Below are 19875 nucleotides of genomic sequence, written 5' to 3' on the forward strand. Positions count from 1 at the left end.
AATACATTTGATTAACCTACAATACCACTAACTTTATTCCATAATTTTGCTACTTATGTATCTGATTTTTTTTAATTTTGCGCAGAATTTCAAAGATTTTTTTAACAAATATAATTATTGTAGACATTATTAAATGTGTTCCTACTATTGTTGTTTCCAAAAGCAATAAAATATTTGTATTTATTATAAGAAAAGAGCATTATTATATATTAAAAATAAAATGGTGAATATTTCTTTAGAAGCGCAGGGTAACACCCCCATGGTGTTTGGCTGAGAGGCAAATAGTAGTGGATTCTAATTAAAATGTAACGGTAAATCGTCGAGCTCGATAGGGAATCTTATGATGCCAGCGGACTGGCGGTCGTCTGCTAATTTCATTGAATGTCTGTCGGAGTCTGCCAAATGACTTCTCATTGGAGTCCAGGCTTAAGTATTTAAGGCTGCAAAGCTTGCTGACCAATCACAATGCAGCGATCATTCAGCCAATCGTTGCACTCGCTTTTTAGAGCAACGAAATAAGTATTCGCCTTTAGAAAGTGACATTTGCTTTAAAGATATCTCCATGGTTGAATTGTATAACGGGAATGTTGTGGACCTTCAATGATATATTGCCTCACATGACCGTTTCGAAACAAAGAAATGTTCATTCAATGCACCAGAGAATCCCTGCGTGCTATTTATGGGGAACTCTTTAGTTCTAGCCGTAATGAGAACCTGTGTGCTCGCACTATTTTCTAGTTTATTATATTTGCTAAATAATGACTTTTGGTCAGAGTAATTAACGCGAATTTCAAGAATAAGATCTCCCACAAACGAGGGTATCTGTGTGGTTCCCCACAGATGGAAATAAGATAAAGTCTAAATATATTTAAGTGGTGTAGCAACTTCGAAATAGCCGTAAAGGGCCAGAGTTTCTAAAAAGCTGACGTTTGCGCCGTTGGAAATGATTGTGTGTTATAGTCTGAGCTTATGCAACCCATTTAATATGTTTTCTAGTGACTAGTGGTGAACTGGTTTATTTTGCCCAATCAGACTGTATGGTCAATCTTCGCCTCTTAATAACGCACATGTCATCCTGCGCTTGTGTATGTATTTATATCCATAAATAAGTATCTTATTGAGTAGCTTCATGTCAATTGTACGTAAATTTATTTATTTAAATTTGTTAACACGAAATTTTTTTGTAATGTTGTTAGTTTTATTTAAAAATAAAGTATTAAAAAAAACACGTTTTACTGTGATAACAAATTATTCCAGAAGATAGTAATAAAAATAACACTTTATACAACAGTAAATTAATAATATTCATGATTAATAATGACGCCATTAAAAATATGAGCTAGTTAAATTTATCAGAAAAAAAATTTATAAAATGTTTGCTCTAAATTCTTTATTAAACTTGTTTTCGTATGGATATTTATGAATTAATAAATTCACTAAATCGCCAAGAGCATTATAAATCTAATTGACATGTTAAGGTTGTAAATAGTGTTGTGATGGCGCGGCTTATGCGCGCGAATGACCCAATTCTCATAAACGGAAATAGTTGCAATTATATAATGAACAATTATGCCTTGGATGTGAAAACTTCCATAAACAAATAGAAAACATGATAAAGAGCGTTATTATACTGTAAAATAATTTCAAGTATGAAGAAAGAATGCAATTATAGCAGTGTTTTCGATAAAATTACCATATCAATCATTACTTCTATCACAATTGTCAGCTTATTGTCATGAAAATGTCATCCATATATAACCCTTAATCACATACAGACTAGTCTTGCCTCATTGGACGAGGTTGAATATAATAACAAGTCCTACGCAGTCGATTTGTATTGTCAGCAATATTGTTGGCTTCCTTTCTGAAACTTTTAATTTTTATTTCTAGATAAAATCTGTTCTATACAGCTCAAAAATACCATTAGACCTCGTAATGGTTAATCCAACTGCGGCTATCGCTCGTGACAGCCCAGGTAGGATGTCGGTCCTAGCTTTGAGTTGCACAGTGTCCTGATGCAAATGAGAAAATGGATGAAAAAAACTCTTACTACCCAGCGCATACATATCACCTGTTTTGCCACTTATATTTGGAATTCGCTACCGTCAACACTTCATCAAGAACTTCCACTTGATACAGAAAATTGTTGCTTCCTTCTTCTATGACGTCCGGAATCTATATTTTAACCCGATCCTCGGAGTCAACTGAATTCTTCAGTGACAAATAAGGTTACGAATACTTAAATATATTTATAATAATAATTATGCAACTGTACAATAATAATAATGAATAATAAATTACATTTGCAGTATATAAAAATAAAAAAATCAGGTCAGAACATAATCTAACTCAGTGGTAGTTATTTGTTGTAAAATTTGGTTATATTGTAAGTCGCTGAGCTTACATATATTTAACCTGGCAATTAACTTCATTTTATACTTTAATATTTTTGCCACATCTCAAAATTCACAAAATAGAAATTTCATTACCTTATAGGTCGTGGGTTAAAATGTATTTTATTATAATAGCACACATTATTTTTGATACTTGTCAGTGCCACGCTCAGAAACCAATGGTTATGAACTCTCAAGACGCTACGTCATATTTCTGATTTGGTCCTAACAGCTACGAAAGCGACAAACAATGTTTTGTGACATAAATTTGTTTTAAAATTTAAACTGGTTTAATACAATTTATATAATCCTCCTTTTGAGTAGATTCACTGTTCTGACCTACGCTCGCTCGCTATCGCCTTTTCGCACCTAACCTGTTTAAATTTTAAAACGGACTTATATAGCAAAACATTGTTGGCCGCTTTGATAGCCGTTAGGGCCAAGCCAGCAATGTCCAGAAACGTCATTTCAGCATTTTACAGGAGGAGGCAAAAGTTGGCCAGTCAGTGATCGCTTTTTCAATATTTCGATTCATATTATTTCATTAAATGACATGCATTTTCTGGCCCAATTCAAGAAGAAAGCAAATGTTCTCACCTGACACCCACTCCACCTTCCCAAATGACGTCCCTGCTTTTAAATCACGTAAAAATCAAGACGTTTATATGAGATGAATATATTTAATTAAATAATTTAATATTCATTAAAAACAACACACATGTAATAAAATTTAATCTATTTAGTTAAATGACGAACAAGAAATCAAAAAATAAAATTAATTATTTATTTTAATAATTAATAAATGAATATATTTAATTGAATAATTAAATATTCATTCAATATAATATTAAAATTGGCTATTATTTCAAATTAATTAATTTATAAAAATATTTTTCTTATTTTACTACAAATAAATTATTTATTTTTAAAAATTATGAAATGACTAAATTAATAATCATTAAATTCAAGCAAAATATTATGACTAATAGTAACTGAGAATCACATGAAGCATATCTAAACCGAATTTTGACCAATAGGTGAGCGCAAAAAACAATTATCCCTTCTCAGAAGTCAAATATCCACGTCAAAAGCAATAAAATCGTGCCGACGCCGTTAAAGTGGTAACGTTTTGTGCTCGTTTTTTTAATATTTAGATTTCATTCAAATTCATAGTGTTTCATTAAATGACATTTTTATGGCCAAATTCAAGGTAAGGGAAATGCCCCCACCTGCCGTCTTCGTCAATGTGACGCAACAGAGAGTTCATAGCCATTGGTTTCTGAGCGGGATGCCGATATTCTAAGCATGTACCTTATTTTTAAGCATCTTAAGGTAAAAAAATGCCTATTTTAGATTTCTAATGAATTTTTTATCGTGTTTTTTTAAAATTTAATTTGGATGATTAAATCGTAAAACGGCAATCGACGGCCATGAATCGAATTAAGTAAATAAATTAATTCTGCCCCATATAAAATCGCTAAATGCAATTTCTCACAAAAGAAGCACAACAATAATTTCATTAATTGTATTTCTAAAACAAATCAAGACGTCCTTGAAGATGTCAAGCATTATACATATATGTAGCATAATAATTGTTTTAATGCGTGCTTGCTTTATTAATTAAAAATAAATAACACAATGCATAATGCGATTTTATTTAATTATTTAGTTCAAGGCGAACGAGTACTATGTTTGCTTTCAATGAACTTTCATAATATAAAAAAGATGACTCTTTTCATCCCCGATTTTTTGTGCAGCATTATTAGCATTGAATGGGTTTACTGAATGGTTTTTATCTTCGGTCAGTGGCGTCACGTTATTGTGACAATATATTTTTATTGTACGTATTTAGAAAGACATTCACACACGTCTCGTGTGCATTGAATAACGTGTCAATCGACTCGAAATAATGGCAGCCGGATAATAATTGTGCAATTCTAGTCAGGCCATTGTATTGCCAGTGTTGACAATCTATGGCGTTCGTGCTTCGCACAGCGTTTACTTTCAGCTGAAATTGACCATCGTCACGCCATCTCATTATCGCCGCCACGAAGACGTATCAAAAGTTTTTTATAATCTTCTTCATATCGTATTATTATATTATCCATTTTGCTTTCTATTTCGCGAAGATTGAAACAAATTGTCTGTTGAAAAAATGTAAACTGTAATTTATATTTATATATAAATAATGATGATAATTTGCTTTTTAATAATAATGATTGCAATCATTGAGTAAAATGGCGAAACTAGCGACACCTATCTTTGTTAAAATTTAATTTAATTAATTAAATATTATCCAAAAAATGTAATAATAACATAATTTCATGTACCGAAATTCAGCTATGCTCGAAATAGATTTTCACATTTGTCCTTATGTTTTTTTCTTATATTTGTAAAAATGTATAACTTTTTATAAATTAACAATAATTTCACCATTTTTTTGGTGTTTCTCAATAGTAGTCGTATCAATGCTGCTATTTAATAACGGAATATTTTTTGTTTCGATATTATCTATCCTAAAGCAACAATGGCAGTGTAGATAAAATAATCTTAGTTAAGTTATATTATGCTTAATGAGTTTCAACTCGGTCCTAATGCGACAATAGCAGTTAAAAACATCTGTAATGCAATGGTCTGTGATGCCATTAAATTTTTAAGTGTCAAATGTGATTTTAAAACTTCGTTCTATGAATTTCGACTGGTTGTTAGTGAGGATATTAGGGCTGCCATCAAAGCAGGTCCGAGCTTAATGATATAGAAACTAGCACAAAAGCTTAACGTTTCGCTTACATCAATTCACAGACATTTAAAAAGTTAGGAAAGGTGTTAATTTACAGAATATTGGTATCTCATAAATTGTCTGAGAAAAACCTCTCGCAGCGAATCTCAATATGCCAATAATTAAGAATCATTTTTAAGCCAAATTGTTACTGAAGATGAGAAGTAAATCCTTTACTTCAACACGAGACGTAAAAGGCATTGGGGTGGTCGCCATAATTGGCGACCACCCCAAAGCGGGTTAATACCCGCAATTCCTTTGGAAATCCTTGCTATAATAAATTATAATACTAGTCATTTTATTTTATTCGATAATTTTATAATGGTTCTGTTAAAATATTAGGTCATTCCTCAAATAAGTTTATGAGCATCGCTTATTTAAGTGCATATAATCATAGTTATTATTGTATCATTGCATTTATTTTAGTTATTATATTTCTTTACCCCTGACTCATCCGAGTGAAATCATCTGCGACATCAGCGGCTTAGCTAGCGCATAATAACAACGATTTGCATAAAAACACCGTAAAAAGCAACCTGTATTGTTTACCCATAAAAATACATACAAATTGCAAAAAATAAAACACAAAAAAGTTTGCATTTAATTAATTGAAACAATAATATTGTGAGATCTTCATTTTCTTTCAATAGAACACTGACATTCTATGGTAATTGAATGAACAATTCTCAGAGAAGTGAGATTTGTACATTTGATTTACTATTTATAATATTACTCAAAAATAAATTCATATTTAGAAACAAGTAAAATATCAAATATAAGAAAAAATAGACCCGAACATTGAGTAGCACTCAAAGAGAAAAATGCACTATAACAACACCCCGTTCCAGCCCGCAGGTGCGTCTAATTGCTCCTTCAGGCGCAATTTTTATGTATCAGACAATATTTTAATGTAGCCTTTTTGTGGACGATGAAACAGCATATGTGAATCATCGAAGTGGATCAAACTCAAATCGGACGAAAGTAAAAAAGCCCAGACTTTCGAACGCGTGTCCGTTTTTTTATCCGACCCTTTCGAATCCGATCGTGATTGTGAATTATTATTTGTGGGTAATTTCGAAGATCACACTCGTTCGAAAGTCCACTGTTGCCCGCGGCTGGCTTCAAAACGAATTTCCTTCTAAACACAATGCACATTCACATCGTCCGTGTTCACACGTTCACTTCGCAACAATAACACCTGAAAGAAATGATTATTTTATATACTTTATCAAAACGCAGCGCCGCTGTGGGAAACGTGTGCAAAAGAAAAATAATCGCGCAGAGATGAAAGTCCGTGATTTATCTTCAACCAGAGACGTATGGGTTTCGTTTAACGTCGTTAATTTGATGCAGAATGGGCGGCGGCAGCTATTGAGATGTTATGCCGATGCAGAGTAACGACGAAAAAACACACTATCATACGGCCGTGAGAAGTTTGTGCAAAGAAACGATCGTAAATCGAAAAAAAATCGATTGTGAACAACGATGAGAAATGGATCGAGAGGGGGCGGCCATTTTGCATACCAATTTGTAGAAAATCATACAAATTAGACGCGGATATGTCGTCTAATATAATCTATTGAATTTTACATTGAGCAGAAAGCTGCATATTTTTTATGGTTAACATATAACGTATGGAAGCATAAAGAAAAATACCAATGAAGTGCTTTACCGACATATATTTTAGGCGGTATCTCGGCTATAACTCAGCGGACGTTGGTTTTTAGATGTTCCAATATTTCTGGTTTGTCGGCGTAGACACGACTATCAGCGTAACCCCACAAAAAAATCCAACAGCCTTAAATCGCATGATCTTGGCAGACAGTTGATGTCTCCAAAATGTGAAATAATGTGGCCTAGTAACTTTTCACGCAAAACATCCAACGTTGCACCCGATGTGTGGCAAGTTGCACCATCTTGCTGAAACCATATATATTCCACATCAATATCTTCGATTTCATGCCAAAAATAATCGGTTATCATGAGCCTATAGCCTTACCATTGACTGTTACAATCTGACCTTCATCGTTTTCAAAAATGTAAGGCCCAGTGACGCCGCCTGACTACAAACAGTCAATTTTTGGGCATGTAATGCTCTCTCATAAACCACATGAAAATTTTCCTCGCCTCGTATGCACCAATTTAATTATTTACTTTTTGCTAAAATACAAAAATCTATTTTTTATTACTTTAAGATCCATATTTGTGAACTGCTCAGTAATGTTCCATATTACCCCTTTTTTAAATAAAAAGTGTTTTTTTTTATAAATAGCAGCTTTGTGATTATTTACGTAGTTTTATTAACTGCATAATTAGCTTTTTTCTGATAATTTATCATTTTGGCAAATTTTTAATTAAAGGTTCGATGTAACGAAACGTCAAACACAAATAACGAGCGCACAGTGGCGCATAACTAGTTATCTTGTTTGCCGGTTGACGTGGCGGTGCAGGTTGCCGGCAGTCGAAGCCTTCGGGCTTTCAGTCGCCACTCAAAATGACCAGTCGCGCGGTCAAGGTAGGCTCTGTGTTGGTCGTCGCTCTTATAGCGTGGCTGCTACGACCGCAAGAGTCCACTTTGCTGCGAGTGGCCCAAGAACTTAAAGCTCTGGAAACTTTTGAAGATGCGCCTGCTAAAGTTCCCTCTGTAGCTGTAGGCTACGGAGCTTGCTATGACATATTCGCCGAAGCGATACCGCTTTTGCCTTATGACGCCGGCTACGGAGAACCCGAGCACTTCGACACCATAACAACCCTCGCCGAACTTCACAAAAGTTTTGCGTATTACTTCAGACACGGAGCTGCCGCTGAGTGAGTCGTTTTTTTCCATTAACAATTAGGCTAAATAGGGATTATTCACATACCCGTGCGTTAATTAAACGTTTTGTTAAAAGATTTTATATCCGGCCAGTACAGACCGTATGTGACGAAATAAACTAAATATTTATTATGATTTTTTTTATATAACAGGACCATTATATACTTAATTATTTATACATAATCAATATACATTTATTTGATAGAGTACAAAAACAAGTACCATGTCATATTTAGAATGTTACTTTTATGAAAATATCCTGGTAGTGATCTGGGGGACACAAAATTTTAAGTTTAGTGGTCTGTGCGGTCCAAAAGATTGGCACCCACTGTTTTAGAACGTGTATCATCAGCATTTTTGTGTTGCCTGATATTTTTATACATACTAACACTACTACTATATTTCATCCAAATTTAGAATGTCTTCGCTTAAATTAATTACGTGACCAATCAAGAAAGTTCTATCAATGAAACTATTTGCTCAATATAAACAATGTAAACAAATGAATTCTTATATAAAAATATTGATATTCATCACAATTTTATATTTCATAACCGCAATCTTTATTCTCATAATTTTTAGTTCTTTTGTTCATCTGTTCCTTTTTTTATTTAAAAGTAATAGAATGACGAATGCAATCAAAAATTAAATTGGTTATAATAAGTTTATTTCAGAGTATCCCCTAATGTTGATAATACAATAAATCAAGACAAATATCAGCTTTCATTTTGATAAAATTCAGTTGTAAATTAATTTTTCTAAATTTGCTATACAAATCTATTAAATATTATAAATCACATTTAAGCTTAGTTTTATCGTAATAAATTGTCATTATTTTCAAAAAACATATAAAATCCATTTAAACATAATCTACGTTGTTTTTAATGGAAAAATACCAAGTGTATGGCTTCTCATTTTATTAACTGCTGTAATTACGTATTGTAATAAACAATGTTGATAACACCCAACACATACTTTTTTTATTGTCTATTTTTGCTTCTCAGAATCTTTCATGTATTAGTCACCGACTTATATGACTGGTCTATCTTTGAACTTTCAACAGCCGGAATAGTGTTAAGAAGTGTTGAATTAACCAAAGAATAATATCAAGCAAATATAATTTTCCAGCACAAATATTCCACATAATACAAAGTAAGGTCTTTTGTAATACAAATTAACATTAGAAATTGATTCAGGTAATTAACCTCAGGATAGCATTGTTTAAATGCGCTTGTTCATCGTGAAAAATCCATTTTACGTCACCACTTATTACATATTTAAAAAAAGTATCTCAAGTTATTTTTTTAATTTGTATTCTGAACTTTTTTCAATACCGATATACTGCCGATTTATGTAAAATACTGAATGAAGTCTATATTATAATTCTCCACTGGTGGTTTTTTTACTCAAATCGATATCTCCCCACAGTTTGTAATTCGTCATTTGAATACTCACTTTATCTTTATAAACCCTGTTTATGTTTTTGCAGTACTAGTAGCTCAATTTTTAAATCATCATTTTAAAATAGGGGTTAAACAATTATTGTTTCTGTTGTGATTGAAACACAGTGTATTTTACTAACAATAAAAAAGATTGCACATTAACTCACTGCCAAAGTACAGTATTAAAATAAAACAAAATGCTTTTGGGAATACCAAATATTTATAAAGTTATTTTATGCCAGTTAAAAATGGCAACAAATTAAATTGTCAGAATTTAAATCAATTAGTCAGAATAAAAGTCAAAACTTGGTCATAATATTAATAAAATTATTCAGGGTCAAAATAAATATCAAATGGTTAGAATAAAAATAGCATATGGTTAGAATTAAAATATATTACGATAACGTGAATTAAAAAAATATAAATTGGCAATAAATTATTTATTTTAGAAATATCTTACAAAATATCTCACTCATACCAAAACTGTTGAACAGGTTAGGTGCATACGAGCTAAAGCGAGCAAGCGTTGTTCAGAACAGTGAACACCCCATGAATAACTCTCAACAAATCTATTTAATTGTATGTAGGATGCAAAAGTATTCAAAGCGATGAACTAAACAGGAATACTGACATAGCGGCGACGTCCTCCTTTGAGGAGGATTGTGCTCATCTAAGTTTGTCTTCCTTGAACAAAAAATTCTAAAATAACCTTTTCTTAACTCACGTAACAATTTTTTCCTTTAAAAAATTTTCTGAGATACTTTGAACAAAATTTTCTTTGCTTCCACTGTAATTTGTCTTCCTCAAACAAAAATTCCGAGATGGTTTTTGCAAACAAAATTCTGTGATGTCCTATGATGATTATTTTTTTAAACAAATTAATTTTTTAAAACGAGTTTACGAATTATTTAAAAATTGTTTTTTGTTAATAATTAAATATTATTGTACTTCATATTTTATATTTATTTAAAAAAAAAGAGATACAGATGCGTGAAGAGAAATAACTGGGGACTCACTAAAAAGTCGCTTAGCAAAAATGATCAAAATAGCTTTTGAACATAGATTTCTGAAATAACCCCTTTTTAGCTCCTGCAGATATAATAAACTTTTTATTTTTAGTCCTTTAATGTTCTCAAAATCTGGTCACCTTAATTTAATAGACATTTAACCTTTTGGTTGCCGAAATCCAAAACATTGACTTTTACTACTTTGTTGAAGATTTCTGGTTCATTAAATAAAGAATCGGATATAAAATAAATTTTCAAACATAGCTATTTAGATAATGATTCCAAAAGACTCATAATTTTTAAGACTCGCTAATTAAGGCAATATCACATAATTATAAATTAATAAACTCGCCATATGATAGTTTGGTGCATACTTACAAAAGCAAAAAGTTGTATTGTGTGGTTATGAAAGTACATGAAAATTTGTAAATTAAATAATATTTATTATTACTATAATCAGAAATGTTACAACTTTCACTTTAGAGAAAAAGAGAGATGACATGTGTACATAATGTGCATCTTATCAATAAGATAAGATATGCATTATGTAGAGAGCTTTACTTTTTAATTTATTATGGACTATTTATTTAATTTATTGTATTAAGTATTTAAAAATGAAACTAAGCAAGAACAAATAAATATGTAAAATAAATCAATTATAATCAAATATACAGTTTGAAAGAAGATCGTCACATATTTTTTCTATGTGAAACAACTAGAAATGCTCAACATGTTACAAGCTATTACTCATATATAATTATCTTGGTAACTTTTGTATCTTGACTGTCGTGGGAGTGTCAGAACTTCTACGTTGTAATTATCAATATTGCATTAATTAAATGGAAATATAATAATATAATCTTTGGTTTATGTTTGTAAATGCAAGTCAAGATAAAATGATTCAACTCAAAAAACTACTTTAAGGACATACAAAAAGCAGCTTGGAACAATACTAAAGAACTCACCCATAAGACAGTAAGCAATAATTACACAATAGAGATAATAACTCTGATAAATACAAAAAGGGCAAGGAGAATATGGCATCAAGCCATAGATCCTGATGATAAAAATATTCTAAATAATAAAGCACAACAATTAAAACGAAAAATTCAGAAGCTAAAATAATATTCAATAATTACCTAAATAATTTAACAGCAGATAAAGATTCAGAATATTATTTATGGAACGCAACAAAAAGGTTGAAAAAAATACTTCATTAGAAGAGACTCCAAACTATCAATATACAGTAAAATCCAATACTGGAACCAGTTGGGGCTATGGCGTACAACTGGGGATGTGCTAAACAGTTCCACATTATAATGATTAAAAAAAATCAAACTAAATTGTTATAAAACATTGTGAATGCTCTGTGGTATGGTCGCGATAGAGACATACATCGTGACCTAGGTGTTGAAGACGTTGCCAGTGCTAAAACGTTTTGCTGCTAAACATGAAACGAGGTTCAATAGCACATCAACATCGAGGCAGCAAACTCATCAATGTGGACAACTTGAAAAGATGGCTGAAGAGGACTAAGTCTTTCGATCTGGTCTATATAGTTATCATTAATGAAACTCATTTACTATCAGTGATTGTGTAGTGCTTAACAGAAAACTTTTGAACGCCAATGGGTGAACATAGTGTTTGAAATATAAATTATTAAATTAATTGTTGGTCATAAACAAGACCAGTTTTAATGTAAAAAATAACTTTTACAAAAGAGAAAGATATAACTTGAAACAGCGTAGTTGCCATTTATGAACAAAGAATGTTTTCATGTCCAATGATATCAAATATTAATGTTTTCAATTTGAATAACAATTCTTTTACATTCAGGTTTAAGTTCAAAATGCAAATTTTGAAATGCTTATGCTGAATTTTATGTTATGACGGTCTTCTTTCAAGCCAGCGAAACGTGTATCAAAGATTACAAGCAGCTATTTAAATTCATTGAATATTTGAATCAGGCATGAACTTATGACTCAAGCGTATAATATAAATAAATTTGTTGGTCATAATCCATCAAATTAGAATACAAACGAGTTTATTTATTCAAAGCACTTGTCATATCTCGCTTTCAATTTAAACACTAAATTAATTTATACAGCTGCCCCCAATTTTCTGCACACTTAATTACATCTAATTATCTTAGCTGAATACTCTTACATTGTAATTTTTATAGTTATTATATACAATTCATAAGGTTTTTTTTTAATTTCAGACGATTTATGTCAAACAGTTCTTTATTCGATCAATTGGTTGCTCAAGCCGAAAAGCATCCATCAGCATTATGGGCAGTAGGTGGAAATGCTCCAGTGATGGCAGCTCGTTTCTTAATCGAAGGCTGCAACGTCTTATTAGCATCAAAAATGAGCGCTGGACTCAAAAATACTCTTCCGAAAAAATTGAAAACGACCGACGGAGAACTGATCGAAAAAGATGACATTCATTTAATATTGGAATATAAGGCTGACGCTATATGGGGACCTTATAAAGCACCGAGAGCCAATAGGTACATTATACACAATGACGAAAATAATCCGACTGTTAGTTCTTTGGAAGCTTTCGGAGAACAGCTGCCGGAGTTCGATGCTAATTTACTCGTAGTCAGTGGATTACAAATGATGGACAGCTATCCATTTGCAGAAGGTAAATATTTATCTTAAATATTTGATTAGCATTCGTCAGTATGATATATATTACATAATTTATTCCAGGCGTTCGTGAGGCGCGTTTGGGTAAACTTAGAGATCAACTCATGGATCAGAAACCGTCGACTCTTATTCATTTCGAAATGGCGAGTTATGTCGAAATGAAGTTGGTCGTCGACTTGGCAAACATAATCACTCCATATTGCGACTCATTAGGTATGAACGAACAGGAACTTGCTAACCTTTACCAAACGTTGGAATACGGCAACGTGAGTATCGTCACCAATTCGAATCCGAGAGTCGCCACTGCTTTGGATCAAATGCGACAACTATTTAAATTGATTCACTCGATCAACTCGGATATAGAAGACAGTAGAAAATTGTCTAGAATCCATGTACACACGCTGGCTTATCAAGCCATTTTGACCTTGAAAGGATCTGCGTGGAAGCGGTCCAAAGCGGCGGCGGCTAAGGCTTCGTTAACAGCTTACAGACACGTTTGCGGAACTGAATCGGTCATTCCGGACAGAACCAAGCTAGTAATGGACGATAGCTTTGCGACTTCGGCAATCAAAAACAACGCTGATAGAATCAATTTCAATCCCGACGATCCCGTGTCTTGTTGGGACGAACGGCTGAACATACTCGGCAAGTTGGTCGATATTGAAATTTGCATAGCGCCAGTTTTAGTATGCACTAATGCTCGACAAACAGCCGGAGCCGGAGATAACATATCGGCGGCCGGTCTAGCTTTGCAAATCTAACATTGCAGATAATAAAGGTCAACACGTAAAAATAATTGCATTTACAAACTGTGATAAACGGCCTCGGCCAGTAATATATAATGCATATTTTTTACACAATAACTAGTCTGGGCACAACGTTGGGTGCATTTTGGCAAAATTCTTTGATCGATCAACGAAGAAGTGATCTAATTGACATAAATATGTATGAGAGTCAAATAAAAAAATTAAATATTTTATCTTATCTAAAAGATAATCTCACATCATAACTAGTCCACTCGTCATTTGCTGGAATGACAGACGTGTATCACTATACTAAACTTTCATTTGTCAATGTATTTTTATATACAGATGTGAGCTATAAATTTAGCTCATTATTAAAGAATTTTTTGTACGATTTTAATTAATCATCAAGATATTCATACCTAAAAACTAGGTAAATCTAATTTGTGACGATTTATTTAAACTCTAATTATATAATAATCCCTAATTCTCTACCTCCCAAACATGATAAAAATTTAAAACAAGTAGAGGTTATATGGAATTTGAACATAGGTTTTTCAGATATTAGTCATTGACTTATACCACTGGTTTCACTACTCAAAAACGAATGAAAAATTACTACACCAGTAACGTCATTTTAGTTTTTCCAGGGGAGAATCGAGTGAAGCATATATAAACCAATTTTTGAGAAATAGGAGAGCGCAAAAAACAATTATCACTTCTCAGAAGTCAAAAATCCACGTCAAAAGCAATAAAATAGTATCAACGCCGTTGCAGAGGAAACTCTTGGTAACGAGCGTTCCCTCTGCAACGGCGATTAATTTTCTTCTTGGGATAAACCAAGGGGGTTCAAAAGTTGGATAGTCAAAGGTCGTTTTCTTTATATTTCAATTCCATTAAAATTCATAGTATTTCATTAAAAAAATTTTACCAAATTCAAAAGGTGGCACATTACGTTCCTGTGCTCCACTCCGCTATGTGTTGCAAGGGCAGCAGCAATTTTAAGCTACTACTGATCTTTTACACTGCCACCTGTCGCCCAGTCTTAAAATTATATGTAACACTACTACCAGTCGACAGGACAATAGAGCAGTGTTTTGAATCTACACTGCAATTTTAAGGTTTTTATTTGACTCACCTGCATATATTATAAATATATAAAACTTCAAGGGAATAACATGTTAACTGACATAATCAGTTAACATAGATATTTAGTCGATAGGTTTACATGTTTATTCCTTAACTAAATATCAGATTTTTACATGTATTGCATTTTTAAAAATGCACCCAACGCTTCACTCGTTTACTCGAACTTGTTATGCTCAACGCACTGTTTTACATTTGCGTAATAGGTTTTGATTCGACAAAACTGCTAAAGGTGGAAGTTTTGCTTACTTTGTGTTAGTCGTATTTTTGCATGTCATTTGACTGAATTGAATTAAACAACTTTATAAGAATTTTGATATTCTATCGTTTGTTGTAAAATATTATTTGTAAAGAAACGGTGATATGTTCAGCAATATTTCACTAAGTATTACATTTAAGATTAGTCGTGAAAATATAGCGCTGTGTCAATTATGTAATTATGCATGATAAATTTATAATTCATTCCATTTAATACAAAATAACCATTTTATTATTTCCAAAACTATATAATCAGTTATATACATTCCGCTTTATTATTTATTAATTTTTACATTCTACTATTATTTTATAATTTGACTTGGATCATTATCCTGCTAGTGAATAATTAAAATATACATTCGTTAATAGAAAAAAAAAAGTATATTTTAACATTCGATTGAATGTGTGTATATAAATTGTTTTAAAATAAATGTATAGTCATTGTGTCGGTGTTCAGTGTTTGTTACGTGTTAATGAATAAAAAAATATTCCATTTTGTCAATCAGTCTTTTATTTACATTACAATATAGAATCTAATCGTTGAACTTGATTTTTTTATTAAGCGGTTGCGCGTCAATGTCTTTACTGTCCTTCTTGGGCTGCCACAAACCGTTGCGTATGAATCTGCTGGCGGCTTTTTGGTTCAACATCGGTCTGAGTTTCTTGTCATGAATCTGCTGCTTCTTCTGCATGAGCGTTCGAACCTTATCGATGTGATTTTTGACCGGGTGCGTATTCGGATCTATACCTTGCAATTTCAATTTTATCCAGAATAACGAATTTACGGCGAACATGGCGAATAAGTTGTATTCTATCCGCTCTTCGATTGTCATGTCCTCAGTGTTTTTTCGATATTGTTCTCCGGATGCGAGATGTCCGTCTATTTTTTGCAACCAGTCGTTCAATGCGTTACATTTTGACACTAATACGGAGTCTGTAGCGGCTTCGCCAAAATCTAAAGCGTCTTCGCCCATCGCAAGTAACTGTCAGTGTCAAACACGCGGTATTTAATGTTGCCATTAGAAAAAATAGTTACTATTTTCTTAGCTTCTCGATGGCAAAATTTGGAATTTTAAACAGGGCATTGTGAAAAAAACCTGATTTTCTTAAGGTCTCTTAAACCTATTCTCGAATTACTTGACCAATACATATCAGTTCGTCAATTATGAAAACTCATTTTCAGAACGATATAAGAGCTCAAGGATCTAGCTTGAGTCCATTGCTATTTCTATTATTCATTAATGACATAGAAACAGCAATTATATTCGGCTTGCTTAAATTATGTCACAGGGTTTTGTGAATTTTTACCTCCCTTCCCGCCCTTGTATGTCATAAGATGTCATTAAGGCAGACTCTTGTTTGTTTCACACTCAAAATTCCGCTGACCTACCCCCCCCCCCCCCCAATATGTGATTTAATTTATGGAAGCCACAAAGGAACAAAATAATTTGTATTACAAAAAATAAAATTACAATTCGTATAGCAATATTCCATTCTCCTAAAAAAACAAGATGAAATCGAAATTGTTCGAATTTTGGGGACGATTTTCCCGTCTCTGACTTTGTGTATCTTTGTCAAATTCATATACCTAGATAGAGTCGACCTCGCGCTCCAATAAAACTCGTCTTGAATTTTTCGGCCCTTGGAACCATTTGTGTAAAAGAAACGAAGGCCAGAACAACTTGAATGTGTCATTTCTATGAATCATTCTATACCGTTTGTCTTTGTATCAATTAATCAAGAAAATACACAAAAAATCTATGATTCATTAGGATGTACATGTGCAATCTTATGTTTTTTTCTGATAGTGCATGTTTTAGATATAATAGGCATTTCAACATACGTTAAATGTTAGTAGTGTTTCAAAAGCATTTTATGTCGAGCTCTTTTTCAAAGTTAGCAATATTTTTACTAGGGATTTCCTTTTCCCGAAAGAAAACTAGGATTATTATCTATGAATGAATATTATATGCATCTCAAACATAACAAATAAATAAAACAAAGTTAAAAATAGTCAGAGCTCTTAGAAAACTGTTTTGGCTACAAAAAAAATACATTTTTGAAATAAATAATCGACACGTTTGCCCGATACAAAACTCTTATTTTACGTATTCGTGAAATGCTGCGAACGTTAAAAATGGAACGGACCATTTCTGTCCGAATTTCACAACCGTGAAACAAACAAACAAAGACTAAAATAGGCCATCTAAACTATTGTTTAACGCTAATCTCAAAACACATGCAAAATATTGTAGACGTGAATACATTTGATCGGTTGTTGTAATGCGTTTTCTGCACACTGCCGGCCAAAAGATATTAATCGCCCCGGGCGAAAAATAAAATTTGCGCCTTCTTCCTCCCTTCTTAATTTTCATCGACACATGCCAAACAGAGTAGTAATTTAATAAAACGCATTACATATAAAAAATAATACTAATCAATATACCGAAATTAATTTCACAAATAATTTATCAGCTAACGCGAATAATAGATATGTTTAGGTTTTTTAAAAATGTAATATAATATTTAACGTTTTTAAGTGTTATAAAGAAGATTAAAAGATTATTTTTTTAAATATTTTTTTGAAAATACGTACATAATATTATAATCTAATAAGTGGCGTAAAACTAAATTTAGTTAAGTTAATTTATATTGCATGAAAAACTATTGAAATCAGTATTTAAATCAACTTTTGGGTAGTATTTATTATTAAATGGTTACTATGTATATTACTTAATCATTATACACTGGTCAGTATAAATAATAGTTAGTCAGTGTTTATAAAGAATAGCTAGTATATATATTATATAATATGTCATATAATATATGATCTGTATTTTAACCTCAGGGTGAGTTTTATTTTGACTGATGGTCAGTATAATTGTACATGGTCATTATCAATGTGTTTTATGGCCAAGAAACCAACGAATAAATAATCAGTAATCGAAACAAAATGATAAGTTTGATATAATAAGATCGGCATTTAATATATGATGATCAATAATTACAATAATGGTTGGCTTTTAATTTATTACTGTTATTTGACTGACGTAATACATGTAAAAAAGCAACGTTCATTGTAACAGTTGAGAAAACACAAACCTTATCCAATGATAGTTTTAAAACTAGTTTTAAACCTCATTAGATTAATTCGTTTTTTAACAAATTTAAAAAAATACTGATCTGTCTATGTTTATACTTATCAAATATCATTTTTATACTAACCAAAGACTTGATTTATAGTGATCAAAAATCTAGTATTACTGACCTATTCATTATTTATACTGATTAATTAATTTATTTATTTATTAAATTATGACCATCGTGACCTGACAGGTTAACCTAATGCGTCAATAGTATAAAATATATTACAATTTTAAAATACATACAAATATATACATATGCATACATACAAATTCATATACGTACACACACACATATTCACATATAAGTAAAAAGACGAAAACAAAATAAAAGAACAAACACAAATCAACTGAACAGCTGTGTATTGTCCCACACGAATTGAACCAAAACCCTATGTGTGCACGAGAAAATGTCAATATTTCTATGCACAGTATTGGCAGAATTTATACTGTAAAACAAGATTGTCTATTCATTTAATAAAATACTGACCAATTAAATATTAATCTTCAAATAACTCGTATTACATAATATTATAATCAATATCAAAATATCGTAGTTTGTAAAGTTGATAATGTATGTCGATTCCAAAAAAATAAAATAGTTATCCTGGTCCATATATCCAATTAAGTCGATGGGTACAATAAAATACATGTAAATATCTATGAACCATGATATAATGTTCATCATCAAATATTATCAATTAATTTATATTATACAGAATATTTTTGGTCAACAAATCGATAAAAATCGAATAATACAGATTGAAAAATGACACACATAGATATTTCTATAGTACTTAAGATGCACATAAGTACCTATTTAAAATGTTGTTATCTTGCTTTTAAGCTTACAAAGGTATTTTTAATCTCCGATACGTATCTAGTTTATGGAAGGTATTATTTTATCTGTTGATAAAATGCTAAAGAATTCAAACGTTCATTCTTTTACTTTTTATTAGAACCGTTGTCATAACCCTGCCCTCGACAATTTTTTAATTCTAAGATATTATTATATAATAAATCTTTGACTACATTATAAATTGATTAATTTATTTCGTAAAACGTAATGAAACTATCTTCAATTGTAACAATCGAGTCGATCTGTCGATTCATGTGCATCAATTTAATGCGTTTTTTAAATCTCTTCTTATAAAATGTATAGGATTTAAAATTTATTGTATAAATCCATTCCGTTATCGAATTTTATTATAGCCTTGAAGGGATGATTTCTCATCCGAACGATTCCTAGAAATTCCATTATCTTTTTCCTATACTAATTGTTATCGATGCACTTACTGGGTATCAGAAAAAAAAGTAACGGTCCTTTACTTTAAACATCGCTCGTGTTTATAACATTTTTTTTAATAATTCTGCTTAAAACTAACAGAGGCGTTTAGAGGTAAATGACGCCTTTCGGAGTTGGCGCATGTTCTCTACTGGATTATAATTATAAAAGACGAAAAGGTGACAAAATGTACGTTAGAATATGGTTTTA

The 19875-nt window shown here is 31.6% G+C and overlaps 2 protein-coding genes across 2 annotated transcripts; one reads left to right on the forward strand and one right to left on the reverse strand.

Annotated features, from left to right (window-relative positions):
• The first annotated feature begins 7581 nt into the window (after positions 1–7581).
• On the forward strand, positions 7582–15739 carry LOC148238110 (ADP-dependent glucokinase). The gene is made up of 3 exons (XM_088205128.1): positions 7582–7980; positions 12658–13085; positions 13154–15739. The coding sequence occupies exons 1-3, from the start codon at positions 7667–7669 to the stop codon at positions 13849–13851; spliced, it is 1440 nt and encodes a 479-aa protein (XP_088061254.1). The 5' UTR covers positions 7582–7666; the 3' UTR covers positions 13852–15739.
• On the reverse strand, positions 15731–16211 carry Rrp47 (Ribosomal RNA processing 47). The gene has a single exon (XM_088205129.1). The coding sequence runs from the start codon at positions 16209–16211 to the stop codon at positions 15771–15773; it is 441 nt and encodes a 146-aa protein (XP_088061255.1). The 3' UTR covers positions 15731–15770.
• Positions 16212–19875: the final 3664 nt, after the last annotated feature.

This window comes from Plectrocnemia conspersa, unplaced genomic scaffold (genome assembly GCF_051122295.1).
Source record: "Plectrocnemia conspersa isolate PC_06_02 unplaced genomic scaffold, ASM5112229v1 ptg000002l, whole genome shotgun sequence".
Classification (NCBI taxonomy): Eukaryota; Metazoa; Arthropoda; class Insecta; order Trichoptera; family Polycentropodidae; genus Plectrocnemia; species Plectrocnemia conspersa.

Excerpts from the sequence above, each read along its gene's own strand:
- LOC148238110 (XM_088205128.1), top strand. The coding sequence starts at position 7,667 with ATGACCAGTCGCGCGGTCAAGGTAGGCTCTGTGTTGGTCGTCGCTCTT. Across the intron at positions 7,981-12,657 it reads AGACACGGAGCTGCCGCTGA|ACGATTTATGTCAAACAGTT; the intron begins GTGAGTCGTTTT and ends TTTTAATTTCAG. Across the intron at positions 13,086-13,153 it reads CAGCTATCCATTTGCAGAAG|GCGTTCGTGAGGCGCGTTTG; the intron begins GTAAATATTTAT and ends AATTTATTCCAG.
- Rrp47 (XM_088205129.1), bottom strand. The coding sequence starts at position 16,211 with ATGGGCGAAGACGCTTTAGATTTTGGCGAAGCCGCTACAGACTCCGTA.